The 20,562-nt window shown below is 41.9% G+C and overlaps 1 protein-coding gene across 1 annotated transcript in view; it reads left to right on the plus strand.

Moving 5' to 3' along the window:
- Positions 1-20,562, plus strand: part of eif5b (eukaryotic translation initiation factor 5B) — a 30,535-nt gene that overhangs the window by 4,509 nt on the left and 5,464 nt on the right. Inside the window, exons 7-19 of the mRNA XM_087133480.1 lie at positions 417-557; positions 1,231-1,356; positions 1,804-1,970; positions 2,802-3,006; positions 3,441-3,653; positions 3,889-4,145; positions 4,757-4,864; positions 5,968-6,078; positions 16,900-17,109; positions 17,615-17,746; positions 18,508-18,690; positions 19,035-19,196; positions 20,081-20,212. Of these exons, the coding sequence (XP_086989606.1) occupies positions 417-557; positions 1,231-1,356; positions 1,804-1,970; positions 2,802-3,006; positions 3,441-3,653; positions 3,889-4,145; positions 4,757-4,864; positions 5,968-6,078; positions 16,900-17,109; positions 17,615-17,746; positions 18,508-18,690; positions 19,035-19,196; positions 20,081-20,212 (2,147 nt within the window). The remainder of the gene's footprint in view (positions 1-416; positions 558-1,230; positions 1,357-1,803; positions 1,971-2,801; positions 3,007-3,440; positions 3,654-3,888; positions 4,146-4,756; positions 4,865-5,967; positions 6,079-16,899; positions 17,110-17,614; positions 17,747-18,507; positions 18,691-19,034; positions 19,197-20,080; positions 20,213-20,562) is intronic.

Genomic DNA, 20,562 nt, shown 5'->3' on the forward strand with positions numbered 1-20,562 from the left:
GGTATTAATTCCAAATGACATGAATAGCTTTATCAGAAACTGCTAACTGTGAAATGTGCTGCATATCTACGTGATAATGACTGCATGTTTTCCATTCCTGTAAGCTTTAGATATGAGTCTGTAAGTACAAATGAAATCATAGACTCAGTCACATGGGATCACAGTCTTAGGCCACATGCGAATGAGCAAAACTACCAAAACTAGGTGTGGCATTACGGTAGAATGTCCGTAGGCAACAATTTCGCCGTAAACCGTTCCCCCCAAAATGCCATTTTGCACGTAGGTCATTCTTTTTTCCACGAAACTCACCAACTTATTTGTTCGTTGTGGAGTGTATTGTGGATCTTGGTGTTGCCACATTCCAAGGGGTATTCCAGAGATGAATCATCTTGGCTTTCCTGTCTTGTTTTATCCAGCTGAGGCCAAATTAGAGGACGAAGAAGCTCGGGAAGATGGAGACAAGAAGAAGAGGAAGAAGAAGAAAAAGAAGGGCAAAGATGAAGACGATGAACCCGAAGAAATCAAAGAGTCATCAGAAATCACAGCAGCAGATGAAGGTACTTACATTGCTGAGCTTGCCAAAAAAAGCAGTACGTTTTTGGATGCAATTCTGCCCCCCCCATCGCAGGTTACTCCCCAACTACTGCTGGTACTTATGTATACTCCTCTGTCGAAAGAGGCCAAAAGGGGTGAAGTGGCCAGTCTACACCCACAACTGGAGGTCCATCAGCTGGTTTTGAATCCGTGACCCTCAGGTATTGGTTTCGCTAGCTGTAATCACCGGGCCACAGTCGCCCTTTCCGTGTCTTCAGAAAGGAGGCCTTTACTTGGTCTTGAGTTTATTGAAAAGAACTGTAAAGTTGATACCTAGTTGACTTGAAAGCCAAAGGTCATGCAGACAAACTCAGCCAGTCAGTATTCACATGGGTAGCTGATAAGTTGACTTATCCTTTATTTGTTTTGTAACCACACATCATTCGTGGAATCTGCAGAGGGGGACCCCATGTTGATCTTTGCTGCTTTGCACGGCCTGTTAGAAATATTGCTTTGTTGCGGGGCCTCAGAGTGTTGCAAATTATTAAGTTGTAGTGAGACACATCACACAAATATTGTTCAAATGACTTTGAAGACTCACTAGTTTTAGCATTTTGCTACATTTTAAAAAATGGATAGATTGCGAATAAAGAAATGACGATGATCGTCAGCTCATTGTTGGCTTCTTTACTAAAGGGGAGGGCAAAGAAGATGCTGCAAAAGGGGAAGATGAGGAGGAAGGAGACAAGAAGAAAAGAAGGAAGAAGAAGAAAGGAAAAGATGAAGAGGAAGAGAAGGAGAAGAAGAAGAAACCAGGAAAAGGTAAGCAAGCCAAGGAGGATGCGTAACTCATCAATAAAAGCCCCAGGTGACAACTGTTGACCAGTCAACAGCCTTGGTTTCCTTCTGGACCATCAGCTAGGCACGGCTGACATTCTGGGTCCCGTAGAATTTGCAAGTTCAGGAATCAATCAGATTTTCATTCAAGATGGTCTTTACCCAACTCAGACTTGGGGCATTTCCTCTTGAAGATGATGCGTTATGTCATTTTTTTCCCATAAACATATTTTTTTGTCTCAACATGAACTGTAGAAACTGTAGGTACGGGTGTGCTTATTTTGTGGTATAGTTATTACCTGCTAAGTGTGGAGCTGTTGCATTGAATCTTTTTTTTAAATTTTCCTTGTAGCTGTTGGAACTTTTTCAACGTAACTGTGCATGTGTTTTGCTGTTCTCACTTTGTACTGTTTGCTGTTGGAAAAATACTAGCGGTGCGCGCCATGCAGGAGGCATTGAGGAAGATGAAGGAAGAAGAGGAGAAACGGAAAGCAGAGGAGGAGGCCCGGATCAAAGCCGCGGAGCTGGCCGAGGAGAGACGGCTGGAGAAGCTCCGGCTGGAGAAGGAGAAGAAGGAACGAGAGAAGCAGAAGAAGAAGGTAGGTCCACTGACTGGGTGGCTAGCCTGTGCAACCTGGCCAGATCCTATAGAATCCACTAGGAGGTCTTTGGTGGGATTTGGGCAGTTTGAGGAAGGGAAAGCTGTCTGGTACAACTTTTCTTGAGGATGGGTACCCCTTGATTGTTGAAATCATACAGGACTTTGCGGGGTTGAGGAAGGAAGAGCCTGACCAGTATAACCTTCCATGGGGCTTGGTGCCCCCTCGAATTTTAAAATTATTGGTGTCCATCATTGGTTTTATGCACAGTGGAATATTTTGAAAGTTTGCAGCAGGTTCCCATCCAGAATGTTTTGTAATTTAGGATTAGAGACCCAACCCCACCCATCTCATCAAAATTCCATTTTCTTTCAGCATCATTTCCAAACCTGACTCCCTGCCCCAATTGCAGTTCTAGACTCATTCGCACGGGTCCCCACCCTAATTGCACCGAACCCCAACCTGACCCAAACACCAACAGCAGCTCACCTACACCAGAACCTGACACAGATGCCAAACCAGCTGCACCAAATCCCACTTTCCTGCCAATCTAACTGTACCACACTTAAACCCAAACCTAACTGCTCTAGACTATCACCCTGACTCTCACACCACCAGCATCTCATCTGCATTAGGCCCTGGTGCAAACACCAACCCTCCCCCACCAGACCACATCTCAAACTCAACTCTTCCCCTACTGGAGCCAGTCATTGCTGAAGCCTGACTGCACAACTCCACCCCCCCCCCATATCCTACCCTCAACATCCACACAGTCCAAGCCCCACCAAGCCACAGCCTGTGTTTGACCACTTCTTTGCTCTGTGTCGACAGGAGCGGATCGAGCGACTGAAGAAGGAGGGCAAGTACCTGACCAAGAGCCAGAAGCAGGACAAGGCGAGGGCCGAAGCCATGCTTGAAGCCCTCAAGCAGCAAGGGGTGGAAGTGCCCAGCAAGGAGACGGCGACGGAGGAGAGCAAGAAGAAAGTCCGCTATGGTGCCCGGGAGAGAAAAAAGAAGAAAGATCAGAACATAGAGGGTAGGTATAAGCCACCTTATATCAGCACATCTTAATTTCTTAGTCAAGTTCCATGGCCTACAATGCACTCAGTGGGCTGAGACTTCCTAAGAATAGCTCAGTTTACAAAGTTGAAGACAAGTAATTATCCAATTAGCCTGGCTTAACACTGTCGTCTCCTTGTTTGCAAACAAATGAGTCAGAAATCTTTGAGATCTTGACAATGCATGCATGGTTCCACCTGGTACATGTTAAAGAAAGCCAGAGTTTTAAACTTAAATGCACGTTTTTGCCGCAACACGCTTTTGTTATTCAGTCCCAATACAGTTTTCTTCTCACCAATTGCTCAGGAATAAGGCAGACCATTTTGTTGTGATTGTAGCCCGTGGATGGCCCCCTTGACATGAATAATGTTGGTCTTAATTCCAAATCCATTTGTGCTGAATCCTTCCCAGGTACCCAGCCATCTCAAATTTCAGAGTCAGCAGAGCAGGGCGTGGAGCTGCAGCGTGAAGACTCAGAGGAGAAATCGGAGGAGACTAAAGAACAAGAGGCAGAAGATGAGGTTGCTATGGAAACCGAAGTCAAGGAAGAGGCTGGGGAGGAGGAAGAAGTGAAGGATTCGTGGGATGCAGAAGCCTCGGATGAAGATGAGGACCATGACCAAGGTAACTCACGCTCTGCCAATGAGTTCCAAGTCAGCCGAGTCAGCTTTGAATTAAAGGCCGTAGGACACAAATCAAACGAAGATTTTTCACCCACAAAAAGGCCCTACATATTATCCATAAACGAATTGAAGCACATTAAAACAAAAGAAACTAAAAATAGAATGGAAACTAAAATAGAATAGTGGCATTGAGCCTTGAGCAAGAAGAGACTGTTTTTTTGTGTGTGCCTTTCCAGTTGCAGATAAACATAAGAAGTCATCCCAAGTCATCATCCCAACCACTGAAATCACCACCAAATCCACCAAGGACGCAGGGGAGGGAGACGAGAATGAAGATGAGGAGGAAGACAGTGAAGAGGCGAGCAGCAGCGAAGAGGAAGAGGAGGAGGAAGAGGAATCGGAGAGTGAATCCGAGTCGGAATCGGAGTCAGACTCTGAGGATGAACGGCCAGCGGTCGAGAAAGCCAGGGACAAAATCAGACAACGGATCCAGGTGAGTCGGTCACAGACCAGCTCCCAAATAAGCGGGGAACCAGTTGCTAGTAATAGTTACATCACACGGCGTTTGGCTGGTAACCTGTTTCTGCACCTTTTGCGACTCCAGGGTATCAGTCCATGCCCTGCCTTATCTGTGGATTCACCGGTAACAACCATCTTTTCTCTTGTCAAAGAGGTTTTTTTTCCATGGACCGCTGCTGAAACATGAGTAATGCTGGTTTTGAATCATGAATCCTCTTTGGAGGATTGTAAAGGGTAGGAAATCCACAGCAGACTGATGGACTAAGCTGTGAACATAGAAAGAGCATGGCATTTGTTGTTGACCTTGACATTTTCAATACGTAGTCCAGTTTTCACTAGATGTACTGTTTACTCTAGCAGCGGCCATTTTGAAAGTCATATATATGCAGGTGTTCCAAGTGTTTGCTTTCAAACTGTAACAAGCAAAATAGCATCGGCTGTGGCTCCAACATGTTCTCCTTGAAATCAGGGTAAAAATCATTTGACATCCAGTGTAATTCTTTATTTACCTTGACTGTCACAGGTATTGAATTTCTCTAGAGTTTTGATTTTTCTGTAACGTGTCTCTGATCTGGTTCATTTCAGAAACGAAGGGAAGAAGCAGAGGCCAAGAGGTCTACAGACAATCTCAGGTCACCCGTGGTGGTAGTCTTGGGACATGTAGACACCGGCAAGACCAAGATTCTAGACAAGGTATGCTGCCTCTTCATTCTTCTCTTAACCCTCCGTTGGTTTCACAGCACACATGTGCACAAATGCCCACAGTCACTGGGGAGCATGTAGTTTCTATATGGAACTCAAACATGCACAGGCTCAGTGTGTACACAGTAGGTTGCCAGCACAAAATGACCCAGGGTCTTTTGTGCAGTCCTCTTCACTGCATTTGGTTTACTGCACAGTGATGCACATGAAACAGTGAAGCACAGTTGTTGGGCAGCACAAAAGTGCAATCTGATATTCCTGTGAGGGACTGTTGGTGCAGTGCACAACACAACACAGCTGTGCTTCTTTGAGGTGTTCACCAAATGACCCAAAGAGTGACTTCAGCATAGGAGGGTCAAGAACAATATTCTTCAAGTTGAGAAGGTTGTGATAGTTGATTTTTAATCCGGAGGGGATGGTCTATATGATTTTCTTTTCTGTCACTTCAACAGTTTTTGTAATCACATTGAACCTGCATGTACTTTCTGCTGGTGGTGTGCGCTCATTTTGACATCAGTTCTAGGAAAATTGGACAGATTGTTACCCCAAAGTGTTAAGTTTTACTGAGACTTGTTCACGGAAAGTGTTCGCTTTTCCTATCGACTGCAAGATGAGTCATGCTTGTGTACAGACTTATGTATATGAAAATGTATGTAAGAGCAAAACCCTGTCTTGGATTGGATCAGAACATTCTATGTTATCCCTGATGTCACAATATGGTCCACGTGTGTGCATGTAAATTGCATTTCAATTAAGTTAATTGTGTTTAAGATGTCAGAAGGGTAATGCACTGGTTGCTCTCTGACTCTCTGGACCCTTTTGTTTCACCTCGATCCGCATCTCTGTCAGTAATCCATTGTAGGTTCACTGACACCAGAACCCATCTGATGGATGGAGCAAACCAGCGTTGGGACCTCTGATCGAGATCCAGATCCACGTGAAACAAACAGATATGTGTAGCAAAGTTCCAGTGGATTAAGTATGGTAACGCCATGTCCATGATGATGCTGTGTCCATGGTAATACTGTGTCCATGGTAGCACCGCATCCCTGATGACACCGTCACTGTGGTTTTCGGGGTTTTTCCATTTGCAGATCCGTCACACCCATGTCCAAGACGGTGAGGCAGGAGGCATCACACAGCAGATTGGAGCTACCATGGTGCCACCAGAGGCCATTAGGGAGCAGACCAAGATGTGCCGGCAGGTAAGTGTCGACGCTCCACCTTTTGGTTCAGTTTGGTTCTTGTCTCTTCCTAGCAGGCATCGATGCAATTGTCTTGCCCCCACAGGATGTCATAATCACGTTGAAAATCACAGTGTACCGAAATCACCTCCAAGCCAAACTTTTTTTGTTTGTTAATTTTTTAAAGTACTTCTCAGGGACTGCTCAATAATCATCACAATTATTGACATTACAATCACAGTAACAGTTTCACATGAGTAGTCCTCAGGTGTTGTTAAGCCTAAGGTGCCTCACCACTGCATGTATGCGTATTAACTGACACTACTTTATTGCTGTATCCTCAGTGACCTTTGAGAGGTCACAGGGGATCTTATACCCAGGGCTGCCTCAGAAACCAAACAGTGCCAGTTAATACACAAATAAGCACAGTGGTAGGAAAACACTTTATTTGGTGAAGCCAAGTGGAATGATCATTCCAGCTGTCACCGAATGAAAGTGTTCTTTCCATTGCAGGAATGTGAAACATTTAGTGTTTTGCTCATGTCCCCCGGTTGACATGCAGTTGGGACACCCGGAAGTCGCAAAGACAAAGTTGACATTCCTCTGATTGACACTTGAAGGCTAAACTTTCAGCAGTCCTGTTCTGTTAGAGGGTTCTCTAAAGTAGATCAGCTTTTGCAAGAATGAGGGATGGAACCCCAGATTTTTGTCTCAAAATCCAAGTTTTCTCTGTGATATATATAATCGCATGGAGTTTCAACTCTTTACTTTACAAATAACAACACTAGAGGTATCTGCCATTTAAATAATGAATTTCACTTACAACAATTAGACATCTCGCATTAAAACAACAAATTTCACCTATCTATGCAGTTTTTATGGCTTTTCAACTCTTTTACAATAAATTACAACGTTACACACATCTCCCATTAAACAACAAATTTCACCTATCTATGCAGTTTTCTGGCTTTTAAACTCTTTTACAACAAATTACAACATTACACACATCTCCCATTAAACAACAAATTTCACCTATCTATGCAGTTTTTATGGCTTTTAAACTCTTTTACAACAAATCACAATGTTACACGTATCTCCCATTATTAACAACAAATTTCACCTATCTATGTAGTTTTATGGCTTTTTCAACTCTTTTACGACAAATAATAACATGTCACACATGTCCCATTAAAACAATGAATTTCATATATCTGTGCAGTTTTACCTTGACTGTAATTTCTTTCCAGGAATGAAAAACTCATGTGCATTTAGTATTTAAACCACTTCTATCCTTGGAATGAAGAGGGGCTGAATTCCTATCAAATTTACCACCACATTTAAAACTTGACAAAATTTCAACTAAATTGTAAGTAAGTGTGCAAGTAACATCTCTATTATCCTTAGTGCAAATCAACACAACTTCTTCACAAGTGTGCATGTGGGTGTATATTTCAATCTTATTTAAACTGTCCTTTGATGCAAAGGATGTGATTTTTAAAGGAATTTGGGGAAAACAAAAAAGGAGGAAAGTGACAAAATTCTCCCCAGAAATAGTTGTGAAGCAGTGCGCAAAATTATGTTTCATCAACTACATACATACGCATAGGCCTGTGTCATATTTTAGAGCATTTTGAGGCTTAAATTGTATCAGTTTTTAGGGATGGAACTTTAATTTCCTACATGCAAGAAATTGACACCATCCTTTGTGCTGTGTACAGTGAAATGTTTTCAAACCCAGTGTACAGACTCGAGAGAATTTTTCACGTTTACTACTCACTGATAAGACCTAGTCCAGTTTGTAGTGAATACAACTCTCCTCAGTAACAAACTTGTCAGCATCAACCTGGGAGATGGTGACATTGTTGAGATGGCACATCTTCCCTGACAGGTTGAAGGAGTGGCAGATAGGATCCTTGTAGCAGGCCTTGCAGCATTGTATGGGATGCTTGATGGAGATGACCATGTAGGCATGACCCAGCAGGCAGTGGGGTGTGACCAGGCCAGCATCTTGCTTGATCACAGCTTGGCACCAAGTGTGGCCTTTCTTGTAGTTCATTTGTTTCTCACATAGAACTCGCAATTTTATTGAACACTTTTTTGTAGTAAAATTTGAAGTAAAAGGGCTCAGTACGATGCATGTCTGTTCCTTGTCAAGCTTTGCTAGCTGCTGTTGGTTATCATCAGAGCACACCTGCCTGCCATCTATCTCCTTACAGCCCAACCAGATTCGTTTAGGGTAGTGAGTTTTTGGGAAATATTCTGTGGCCATTCTGCTGACAAAGTCTGTTTCTTGTTTGGAGTTGAGAACAAGAAGTTGAGCATCAAGGCTGGTACATGTCTTGTAAGCATCAAGCCAAGACATTTTGAATTTATCATCAAGGAGCTTGATGTAACAAGACTGATCGTAGTATATCCATCCCTGTGGGCAGCTCATGCAGATGGCATCAGTGCTGTGGATACCGACCATCAGAGCAAGTAAACCTCCAAAGAGAATGCTTGTCATCCTCAGAAACATTCTTTTTTATTCAGTTCTTGGTATGTTTTCTAGTACATACAGTGTATAATTAGCCGATGCAATTGCACAGGTCTCACCACCAGCTAGATCTCCTTGCATCTGTTGTAATGGTGGATTGTCACAGAAACCTCACAGCATACTGCAGGTTTTAATATATATTCCCAATATTAACTCGGCATAAATCATAGATTGGTGCAGCCTTAATTGGATTATAACTGCTTCAGCTACGCTGGCCTCTTTTGTGGCATTAGCGTCTTGGCAACCATACTAAATACCAGTACGTTGTTCATGAGCAGGTGGGTCCAAGTGCAGCAGGCTTTGTAATCAGTGAATCTGGCTGTTTAGATAAATTGATGTCATGTGTCCAACTACAAAAATAGCCTGAAGAAAACAAGTAGAAAACTGATTTCCATTAAATTTTCTGTGACTTGCTTGAAAAGTCAGCTTTGGAATCTCAGCGCAGAGAGGATTCCCAGATGTCTCGTTTGTATGAGCAGTTAACGGGACTGACGATTCTTCACTTTCTCCCCTCAATTAAAGGTTGTTTTGATTTGCTGTGAGACAGTTGGCATGGAAACCTCCTCATGACATATTATGATAGGCTTACAATATTTTGAATGACCAGTGTCTGAGGCATCTGGTACATGTTTTGGTGTGTTGCAGCATCTAATTAACTGGCGATTGGTTATGCTCCAAATAAAACTGGCTGTCTTTGTCTCCTGAAGGTCTTGCACATTGTATGGAGCATTGAGCAGGCATGTCTGAATGTCAGGAAGAAGTCACTGCATCATAGCTCTCAATTAAACCACAGACTTCAATTCCAGTGAGAAAACTTAACTGCCGTTTGGAATTTTTTCCAGGCAAACAAACAGTACCCTCAGGTACATGTAATTAAGGTTTGATATTTGTTGTGAAGACTAAGAAGCAGAAAGCGGTTTTGAGGACCACTCTGTCCTTCAAAATTGGATGAATGCCTTCTGTTCAATTTTTTAATTGAACGTCAGTCATTTGAAGAAAGATCTCTTTGCAGCCTATGGACAGAAGTTATTTTGCGTCTGATGAAATTTAACGGGTTAAATGGAGCAGTGAACAGTTTTGATTTTGTACATGGACATATGGTTCTAGTCTAAGAGTAGTTGATTTCTAGACATTGCAGATATTAGTGACTTTGCGCTGTTCATAGGCAAAGCTGATGACTCAGTTGTAGGTAGTACTGGTACACTCTTTTAAGCTTGTTCCTTGACGTAATGTTTGAAAAACTGACAATATTGAATCAGTGACTCACAGTTTACAAATCATTCTGGAAACATCACAAAACTTGGAAATCACTCAATGCGGTAGTGAGCACAGCTCTCCTCAGTAACAAACTTGTCACCATCAACCTGGGAGATGGTGGCATTGTTAAGATGGCACATCTTCCCAAGCAGGTTGAAGGAGCGGCAGTTGGGATCCTTGTTGCAGGCCTTGCAGCATTGTATGGGATGCTTGATGGGGATGACCACGTAGGTGTGGCCCAGCAAGCAGTAGGGTGTGGTCTTTCCAGCATTTTGCTTGATTAAAGGTTGACAGTGAGTGTATGTGTTGTACAGTTGTTTGTCGCAGACAACTCGTTTTCCTTCTGAACAAGATCTTTCGTCAAACCTTGAAGTGAAGGGACTCCAGGCTGTGCATGTCTGTTTACTGTCAAGCATTGCTAGCTGCTGTTGGTTATCATCAGAGCACACCCGCCTGCCATCTATCTCCTTACAGCCCAGCCAGATTCGTTTAGGAGATTTAGTCCCAGAGAAATGTTCTTTGGCCATTCTCCTGACAAAATCTGCTTCTTGTTTGGACTTGAGAACAAGAAGTTGAGCATCAAGGCTGGTACATGTCTTGTAAGCATCAAGCCAAGACATTTTGAATTTTTCATCAAAGAACTTGATGTAACAAGACTGATTGTGGTATATCCATCCCTGTGGGCAGCTCATGCAGATGGCATCAGTGCTGTGGATACCAACCATCAGACCAAGCCAGCCTCCAAAGAGAATGCTTGTCATCCTCAGACACATTGTTTTTATTCGGTTTTTGGTATATTTTCTTGTACATACGGTGCATAAGTAGCTGTGGGTTCATATATGACTGACTGATTGAGACCTGCCTACTCCTTCCTGATGTCAGGCAATACCATGCAATAGATGAAAAAGTATTTAAATGAGCCCTCAGTTCATTTAAAATTCTAATCTGTTATGTGATAATGCCTAACCTCAGGAAGGAGTTGACAGGTTGGCAGGTATGCTGATGCAATTGTATAGGTCTCACCACCAGTTGGATCTCCTCACATCTGTTGTAATGGTGCATTGTCATGGAAACCTCTCAGCATATTGCAGGTTGGAATATACATGTATATCACTAAAATTACAGTAAGTATAGATAAAAGAATGGTGCAGCCTTAATTGCAGTGTAACTGCTCCGGTTACAGTGGCTTCTTTTGTGGCATTATCTTTGAAACCGTACATGTACTTACATTGTACTTGAGCAGGTGGGCCACTTGCAGCAAGCATTTTAATCAGTGAGTCTGGCTGCTCAGATAAATTGATGTCATGTGTCAAACCACAAATTATCCAGAAGAAATCGAGTAGAAAAATACTTTCCAAATGAATTTTCTGTGACTTGCTTAAAAAGTTCATTTTTGCATCTCAGTGCTGAGAGGGCTCCCAGATGTTTTGTTCACATGAAAAGCTAACGGGACTGACGGATCATCACATTTCTCCCACCAGCAAAGGTTGTTTGTTGCTGTGAGACAGTTAGCATGGAAACCTCCTCATCACATTTTATGATAGGCTGACAATAGTTTGAACTTGAAATCACAGAAACATTGACCAGTGTCTGGGGTATCCGGTACTCGTTCTGGTGTGTTGCGGCACTTCATTAACTGGTGATGAGTTATTGCCCAAGTAAAACTAGCCGTCTTTGCCATCTGACGGTCTTGTAAATGTAGACATTTGAGCAAAGATGTCTGATTAGAGCAGGAATAACAGTCACTGCATCATAGCTTTCAAACGACAGACTTCAATTATAATGAGAATCTGGCCAGCACAGAAGGAGCCAGAAAACTTAACTCTTACATGGAATGTCTCCACACAAAGAATGAATACGCCCTGGCAATTAAAGTTCTATATAATTTTGATAGACCGGTAACAAGCAGAAAAGCAATAACCAGAACTACACAGTTTCTTAAAAATTTGACAAAAATGCCTTCACTTTGTCAATTGAACGTCAGTCAACTTGAGGAAAGATCTTCATGTAGTCTATGGACAGAAGTTATTTTGCAGTTGATGAAATGTAACAGGGCTGGAGCAGTGAACAGTTTTTGAAATTGTTAATTTAATTTAAAAAAAATACAGTTGATTTCAAGGGATTGCAGATATTTATGACTGTGTGCTGTTCATAGGTGAAGCTGATGGCAGCATCTGTAGGTACATGCACCATACGGTTTCATTATTGTTTCCTTGAGCTCATGTTTGGCTAGATTAATAAAAGAATAACTGGCTTCCTTGAGATCAGTAAAGCAGAGCTTACTGGTCATTCTTGAAACAAAGCAGTAGTGAGCACAGCTCTCCTCAGTAACAAACTTCTCAGCAGCAACCTGGGAGATGGTGACATCTTCCCTAACAGGTTGAAAGAGAGGCAGTTACGATCCTTGTGCGATGAGTGTGGCCTTTGTTGTAGTGCTATTGTTTCTGACATGATCACTGGTTTGCTCTTTGAACAAGGTACATGTAGTTAAGCAAACTCTGCATTTTAGGGACTCCATGCTGTGCATGTCTGTTCCTTGTCAAGCTTTGCTAGCTGTTGTTGGTTATCATCAGAGCACACCCACCCGCCCTCTGTCTCCTTACAGTCAACCAGATTCGTTTAGGAGATTTAGTTTTTCTGTGACCATGCTGCTGACAAAGTCTCTTTCTTGTTTGGAGTTACGGACAAGAAGTTGAGCATCCGGGCTGCTACAATTCTTGTAAGCATCAAGCCAAGGAGTTTTGCACTGAGCATCAAGGAACTTGATGCAGCAAGACTGATTGTAGTATATCTATCTTTGTAGGCAGCTCATGCAGATGGCGTCAGTGCTGTGGGCACCAACCATCAGAGCACGCCAGTCTCCGTAACAGAATACTTTCAATCGTCAGATACATTTTTGTTGGAGATATTTTCTTGTACACATAAAGTGTATGAGCAGCTCATGGCACCAAACATGTATATTATGGGAGTTAGCCGGTCTTGCATGCAGATGCATATTGAAAATGACACTTCAATTTTTTGCCGACACCAACAAAAGTGAGCAACCGACGTGTGCTGCGTACTGTCTCTAGGGCATCAGATACACGTGTAGCATATGTTTTGACATCGCAGTGCAAAAACAAATTTTCTAAAATGACGGCTTTGCCTGCCAGCCGCTGGCCTTATTGGGACTTGAGGTTATGACATCAGTGCTCTGGAAAGGTACGGCAAGTTGTTGTCGGGAAAATGGGCATTTTTGAAAGGCATCACATCAGGGCAATGGCTGAAGGCATCGACGGGAATCGCCGTCGATGCCGTCATGTAATATCAAGGCTGCAATAAAGTGCACGTTCTTTACAGCTCAAGATATCTCAGTCACATGTATATTTTAAGCATGAAATTACACACTGAAAACAGCTGAATTAATAATAAGTCTCTCTGTCCTTGAATACTGCAATACTCATTTATCACTCTAAGCACATGTAAATATTTTAGGCACAAATAACTCACAAAGTGGTAGCTGCAGACAACCAATAGGGCTACCTACATTTGTGCCAATCTCACCTGATGGAGTCTCATTTTTCCAACCCAATTTTCTTCTTGAATGGAATCATGACTTCAAAACACTGCATTCAGAATGTGTCAAAGGTTTCATGCACACGTACTTAGCATGATTTCCACCCTTCCTGTCCTGTGCTTAGACCATTCAGCATTACATGTACATTTTATTCTTAATTATTCACTGGTTGGTGCCTGGTTTCAGACATCAGCTAAAACTACAATGTACTCTTTCTCAGTGTCTGCTTTTAATTTACATTTAACATTAAACAGAAGTATATCAACTTTATGTTAAAGAAACTTGCTTAGAATCTGTCAGTAGTGTGCTTACAAAAAATGATCATGCAATTGTCTGCACTCCTGACATTGCCAAAAAGCATTTCAATTTTTTGCAAGAATAACATTGATAAGTCTGGCAACTTTGATGGAGACAGTCACATGACTTCCACAGTAAATTTTAAACTGCCTCACCTTTTCATTGGTTGTTACTTTACATGATTGCAGATGAAGAGACAGGCTATCATTGCTGTTCAGAGAACGCATTTGTTTGATGAAATTCACACTTTTGCCTTTGTATCTTTGATTCACAATTGTGCTAAAAGGCCTCATACTTTACTGGAGGTACCCAAAAGGCTTCAAATACATTTATGTTGACATGTAGGGTTTGGGAGATGATTGGCCACCCCAAAACCATTCAATTAATTCATCGGCCGAAAATTAAGATAAAAGAAGTCAGAGGCACTTTTTTCCCACAACCAACTGGGTCAATTTTGAAAACACACGAGGCCAAATTGTTTGTTTGAAGATACATGTAAGCTGGCTTTATTGCACCCGAAATTCAGTGAATGGGGAATTTTGATGATGTGTAGAAAATACGCGGTAAGATTCAATGCAGTTGACCTATTAGCCAACATCAGTCAAGTGACATATCTAATACATGTATATCTATGTAGTGTACAGGGGAAGTGGAAGAAGGAATTTTGACTGTTTTTGACAGTTACAGCAAAAGGAGGGTTAATCTTTTGAAATGTTGAAGGAGATGATCAGGTGACTTCATCTTTGATGAATTTGTCACACCTTTTCACGGCTGTTTAGTCATTTGAGTGAAAAACAGAAGGCAGTCTATTGTTGTTAAGAAAATGCATTCGTTTTATAATATTCACAAATTCATCTTTCCAGTTTTGAGTCATCACTCTAGAAGATGTTACATTTTTCTATTCAGTGTTGGTCCAGTCTGTAATGGGCACAGCTGTCCACTGTAGTAACAAACTTGTCAGCATCAACCTGGGAGATGGTGACATTGTTAAGATGGCACATCTTCCCTGACAGGTTGAAGGAGTGGCAGTTAGGATCCTTGTAGCAGGCCTTGCAGCATTGTATGGGATGCTTGATGGGGATGACCGTGTAGGCATGACCCAGCAGGCAGTGGGGTGTGACCAGGCCAGCATCTTGCTTGATCACAGCTTGGCACCGAGTGTGGCCTTTCTTGTAGTTCATTTGTTTCTCACATGTAACTCGCATAGTTTCTAAACACCTTTTTTCAGCAAAGTCTGAAGTAAAAGGGCTCAGTACGATGCATGTCTGTTCCTTGTCAAGTATTGCTAGCTGCTGTTGGTTATCATCAGAGCACTCCCGCCTGCCATCTATCTCCTTACAGCCCAGCCAGATTCGTTTAGGGTAGTGAGTTTCTGGGAAATATTCTGTGACCATTCTGCTGACAAAGTCTGTTTCTTGTTTGGAGTTGAGAACAAGAAGTTGAGCATCAAGGCTGGTACATGTCTTGTAAGCATCAAGCCAAGACATTTTAAATTCCTCATCAAGGAACTTGATGTAACAAGACTGATTGTGGTATATCCATCCCTGTGGGCAGCTCATGCAGATGGCATCAGTGCTGTGGATACCAACCATCAGAGCAAGTAAACCTCCTAACAGAATGCCTTGAGCCTCCAAATACATTGTTGCTAATCCAACGTGTGAGATGTTCTCTTGTCCGTTTGATGAGCTATCATTAACTGATGCAACCACCAACTAGGTGTTTTTGCTTGTGCCTTCTTTGTAAGTTAACCATGTAAACATCACAGTTTCTGGCAAACTAATGGCATCAGTCCAAAAAGTATGCAAGGCATAGATCAGAGAATGGGGCAGCCATGATTGTAAAAATTAATTAAATTCAGATAACTTCTTGCTCTAGTTACTCCCGCTTCTATTGTGTCATTAGTGTCTGGTCAACCTTCCTAATTGAGTGGGTAGGTCCCACTATGAACATCTAACAAAAGAAGTATGGTGCAATAACGGTGGATGCTCAGTGCACTGTGTTTCTTTTGTTAGATTTTCATAGTGTCCACTTTCGGCAGCCATTGTCATGAGCAAGCCCCGCTGCACAGAGAAATGGATTTTTAGTGTGTAACATCAAAATTTGCCGGAAGAGAACAAGTTGGAAACTAATTGCTGTGTGAAATTTTTTGGCACTTTCTTGCTGTGACATTTTGATTAGGCCATGATGAATGACCACAGAATGGCTTTAATACTGGGACTATTTTGTTTCATAATTTTTGTATTTGTTGATTGATTTTTTAACCAGAATTCTGCATTTCAAAAGGCCTTAGAAGTGCCTTAAAATTTTAACAGCTACAAGTTTTTAGCACCAACCGTTTAAATATGATTTCAGATAGAAGTACTGGCCTCATAAGTACTCATATATGTACATAACAAAATATTAGGCACAAAGTGGTAGCCACAGGTGAATACATAGCTACATATATTTGTACCAATCTTATCCAGTGCGCTCTTACCTTTCTATTCAATCTTCTTCTTCAGTGATCACTGCAGAAAAGTGCCTTCTGAGTCTCTGGACAATTTCATATACTTGACAGATTTCTACCTTTCCTATCAAATGCTTAGACCATTGAGCAAACAGTGTAAGTTCTTATGCTGACTGGTTGGTATCCAGTTTCTGACATCAGCTAAAATTACTCACTGTTAATATACATAACAACGTAACATTGAACAGAAGTATATCAACTACACGTTGAATTCCATGCATTCATTTTTTCACAGCACTGTATGGTACATTGTCTTACTATTGTATTTTATGGCTTCTGAGAACAATGAGATCATGTACACCAACAAGTGACAGCGCTGTTTGTTACATTTTACTACAAATTTATAATTTTTAGTATAATGTTGGTTTAGGGTTAAAAGGTTATAAAAATATATACAATGAAAATATATATACACACAAAATGTGTACGTTTTGACAGGTTGATAATATTCATTTCTCAAAATTACTTTAGCGTCAAATCAGAGACTTGGGTAACCTGTACAAGTTCTGATGAGTTGTAACTTTTGATTAAAATTTGATCACTTTATGCTTCATTTGAACTCTCTCCTCATGCATTGAACTCTCACCAAAGGGACGTCATTGCTATAGACATGTAATATCACACCATCTCTTCTTCCTGCAGATAATATTATTCATGAATTTGTTTTTTCCTCTTCCCCCCTTTTGAATGAAGTTTGCCAAGGAAGAACTGAAAATCCCTGGCCTGTTGATCATCGACACCCCCGGCCATGAATCCTTCAGCAACCTGCGGTCACGAGGCTCGTCCCTCTGCGATATTGCCATCTTGGTGGTGGACATCATGCACGGATTGGAGCCCCAGACCATCGAATCCCTCAACCTCCTCCGCTCGCGCAAGACGCCTTTTATCGTAGCATTAAATAAGGTGAGGTAACTGTCCTTACACTCCTCTTGAATTTCCAATCACGGGCCAGTGCCAGTGTAAAACCCAGGATGTTTTTGAGAGACACATCATAAGGATTGCAGGAAATGGGTTTTGCATCATGACTCAAAACAAAAACGGTTACTGTCTGGAATGTTTCAATATTGCCTTTAACAGATGATGAGTCAAGATTTGCTGCTGTGCTACTCCGTAACAGCTAAAATCGGGAATAGGGTGAAATGAGGTGACCAGTTTTTGATGGCTGACCTTGGGATTTTTATTTTTGCTGTAGAATAGTTACCCTAAGTTGTTTAGGACTACATGTTTGGAGGTGATTGCTTAGTTTGTTTGGAGCAATCTCTGAATTGTTTCAAATCTTTTAGAACAGAATGTAGCAGTTTAATTTTCATAGACACATTCATAATTACGCAGCGATTGCAGTGCTTTTTCCAGCCAACATTTGACAGGTCTGTTATTCAATCTTTTTTTTTTTCATCGTTCCACAAAGATTGATGTGCTGTATGAATGGAAGAGCAGTCCACACACAGACATTGCCAACACCATCAAGAAACAGAAAAAGCACACCAGAGATGAGTTCGAGGAGCGGGTCAAAATGGCCATCACGGCATTTGCTGAACAGGTGCGTGAATCCTCACACAGGCGTTTGTTGTTCTAAGTGTCATTGGATGTTGTTTATAAGCTGTAGAGGATGTTGAGTTATCTGCTCATCAGAGCTAATAAAGGACAGGGACCATTTTCATTTAGCTACTAGGCACGGGTCATTGCTAAGTACAATTTTGCTTAGTACAAACAGGCTACCATCCGAATACTAGTCCATGTGTATTGCTTGTGACTGGTTAGTTGCTGATACTTGCTAAGCACTTAAACTTAGAGACCCAAGGTTTCTATGGTTTTGGAGAATCCTGGAAAAAAATGGTCCTGGGAAGTCATGGAGAAGTCATGAGAAATTCGGGAAAAATAGGGTGTCCTGGAATCCTGTTGTCAGAGGAAACTTAGTCATGGAAACAGTTGTGGAAATTAAGATCATGCAAGGGTTATTTTGGATTGGTTGCTTTTGATGGGATAATGGAATAATGATAAATTTACAGGCTGTCCTTGTCAAAATCAATAGTATTAACTGTGGCAGTTGTCCAGTTCATAATACCAAACAACCTTTCTCTGCAAAATAGTGTTCCATTTTATGAAAATTGTCATATTTTAGTCCTGGAAAGTTCTGGAAAAGTCACAGAATGTGGTTTTCAGATTTCTGTGGGAACCTTGCAGACCATAGTTTCTGCTTTGTAGTTCTCTGAAACCGCACATCCTCGGGCGTTGTATCCAGATCATCTGGCTGCGGCTTTCTCAGGCCCTTGTTTTTTCTCTCTCTTTGCAAACCAACAGGGTCTGAATGCCGCCCTGTTCTACGAGAACCCAGACACCAAGACGTACGTCTCCCTGGTGCCCACATCTGCCCATACAGGGGATGGAATGGGCAACCTGATTGCCCTCCTGATAGAATTCAGCCAGACAAAGCTAGCCAAGAGACTAGCTTTCTCTGAAGAACTGCAGTGCACAACACTAGAGGTAGGTGCTGTTAAACCTGAATGAAGATTTCAAGGTTTAGTTTGTTGGAGCAGGTGTCAGTGTTGGGAATATATGGCTTGATCCTTCATCCAATAGAGCAATTTAAATGTCAATACAGTATTCGCAGCTGGAAATCTTGGCTACCTTTTCTGGGTTTTTTCAAATGTACATGCTAATGAAAATTGCAACCATACCACTCCAAAGGAGCGAACATTATCCTGTATACTTAACACTGCAAATCACTAACTACTCATGGACTTGCAATCTCCCCTGACATGGTATATTTATCAGTGAATGTAGAAATGCCTGATGAGAAAAAGACTTGTGATCTTTGTGTTCTCAAGGTGAAGTCGCTACCAGGTCTCGGGACCACGGTGGACGTGGTGTTGGTGAACGGTCGGCTTCACGAAGGTGACACCGTGATTCTAGCTGGTCAGGAGGGACCCATCATGACACCAGTCAGGGGCTTGCTCATGCCGGAGCCCCTGAGAGAGCTCAGAGTGAAGGTAAGATGCAGACTCTAGCCATTTGTAATAACTCCAATCACCAACTTGGATTGACTGAAGTCACCAGTCCCCAAATGGCTCAGTCATCAGTGGAAATGACGTGATCTGACCCAGACTATTTCATTTTCAGGCTCGAGGCTGTCTAAAACAAGAAGCACTTGTAAAGTTTTTAAAAAATTGTAGGATGATTTTTATGACCATGGTTGTCAGGTTCTGTTATGAATTGTGATGTTCATAAATTAAAATGGTAATGTTCAGTTGAGAATTGATTGAACACCTTTTCTATTTTCATCTTAAGCCAAATATAATATGGGACTCAACGCAAGCAACAGGCCTGACTCTACTTGATGTTATTGTTGAATGATTTGACTGGGGACTCAAAGGCAATGTGGGCCAGCTCTGTATTGAGACTGCAAGAACAATTATGCTTCCAAATCTCACTCCAAGACTTAGCAAACTTGACACACTGCTTTACAGTCATTTGTGTGAGCTTTTGCTTTTCTTTACCTTGGTGGAACAATTTCACTGGGGGTCAAAAGGGCATTGTCAGACACTCTTAACTCTCAAAAAGAACAGCCGTATTTAAATTGTGGGTGACCTCAAAATCACGGATAGGTTGAGGTTTACTTGTCCAGGTTTTACTGGTCTTGTGGCACTTTGAACCAAAGACCCAAGTGCAAGGTTCACATGGAAGAAAACCTGAGCCTCCTTAGCTCTTTAAGCCTAACCCCCAGGGACCATTAAAATCCTGCATAACCTTGTTGGGTTCAGCATGGTTAGGGCTAAGCCCTGAAAAGTTACAGCATTATGTTATTGTCATTGTTGCAACCAGTTTCCGATGTCAGATATTTATTCTCAATATTCTGCATGTCTCTGCCCCTCAGAATCAGTATAAGAAGTTCAAGGAGGTGATTGGAGCTCAGGGAGTCAAGGTACTAGCCAGGGACTTGGAGAAGGCTCTAGCTGGCATGCCACTGCTAGTCGCTCAACATCCCGACGAAGTCGACGCACTTAAGGTATGGATGCCTCTGCTGTTTTTAGTTGAGTTCCTTTTTTTGTTTCTAGCTGCCACGTATTTAGTCAAATTCCAATATTCAAACTGCGGGTAAATACCAAAGCCACCTCAGTTTCTTTGCTCACACTTCTTCCAAATTAAACTGTTTGGGTTTTTTTTTGGGGGGGGGGCTTTCTGTACCCTGTCAAAGCATTCTAGTAGTAGCTTAAGTGGGGCTTTTGAGTTCTTATCCCCTCAAGTTACAACATGGTATTTACGTGTCATTTATAAACAATTCTGTTACAGTGTGCAGATGGATTTGGCAAGGTTAAAACCTTGATACCTGTCAGGGCTTAAACTGGTTCCCTGATT

Source organism: Acanthaster planci, linkage group LG02 (genome assembly GCF_054643075.1).
Source record: "Acanthaster planci isolate LZ-2023a linkage group LG02, COTS_SCS, whole genome shotgun sequence".
Classification (NCBI taxonomy): domain Eukaryota; kingdom Metazoa; phylum Echinodermata; class Asteroidea; order Valvatida; family Acanthasteridae; genus Acanthaster; species Acanthaster planci.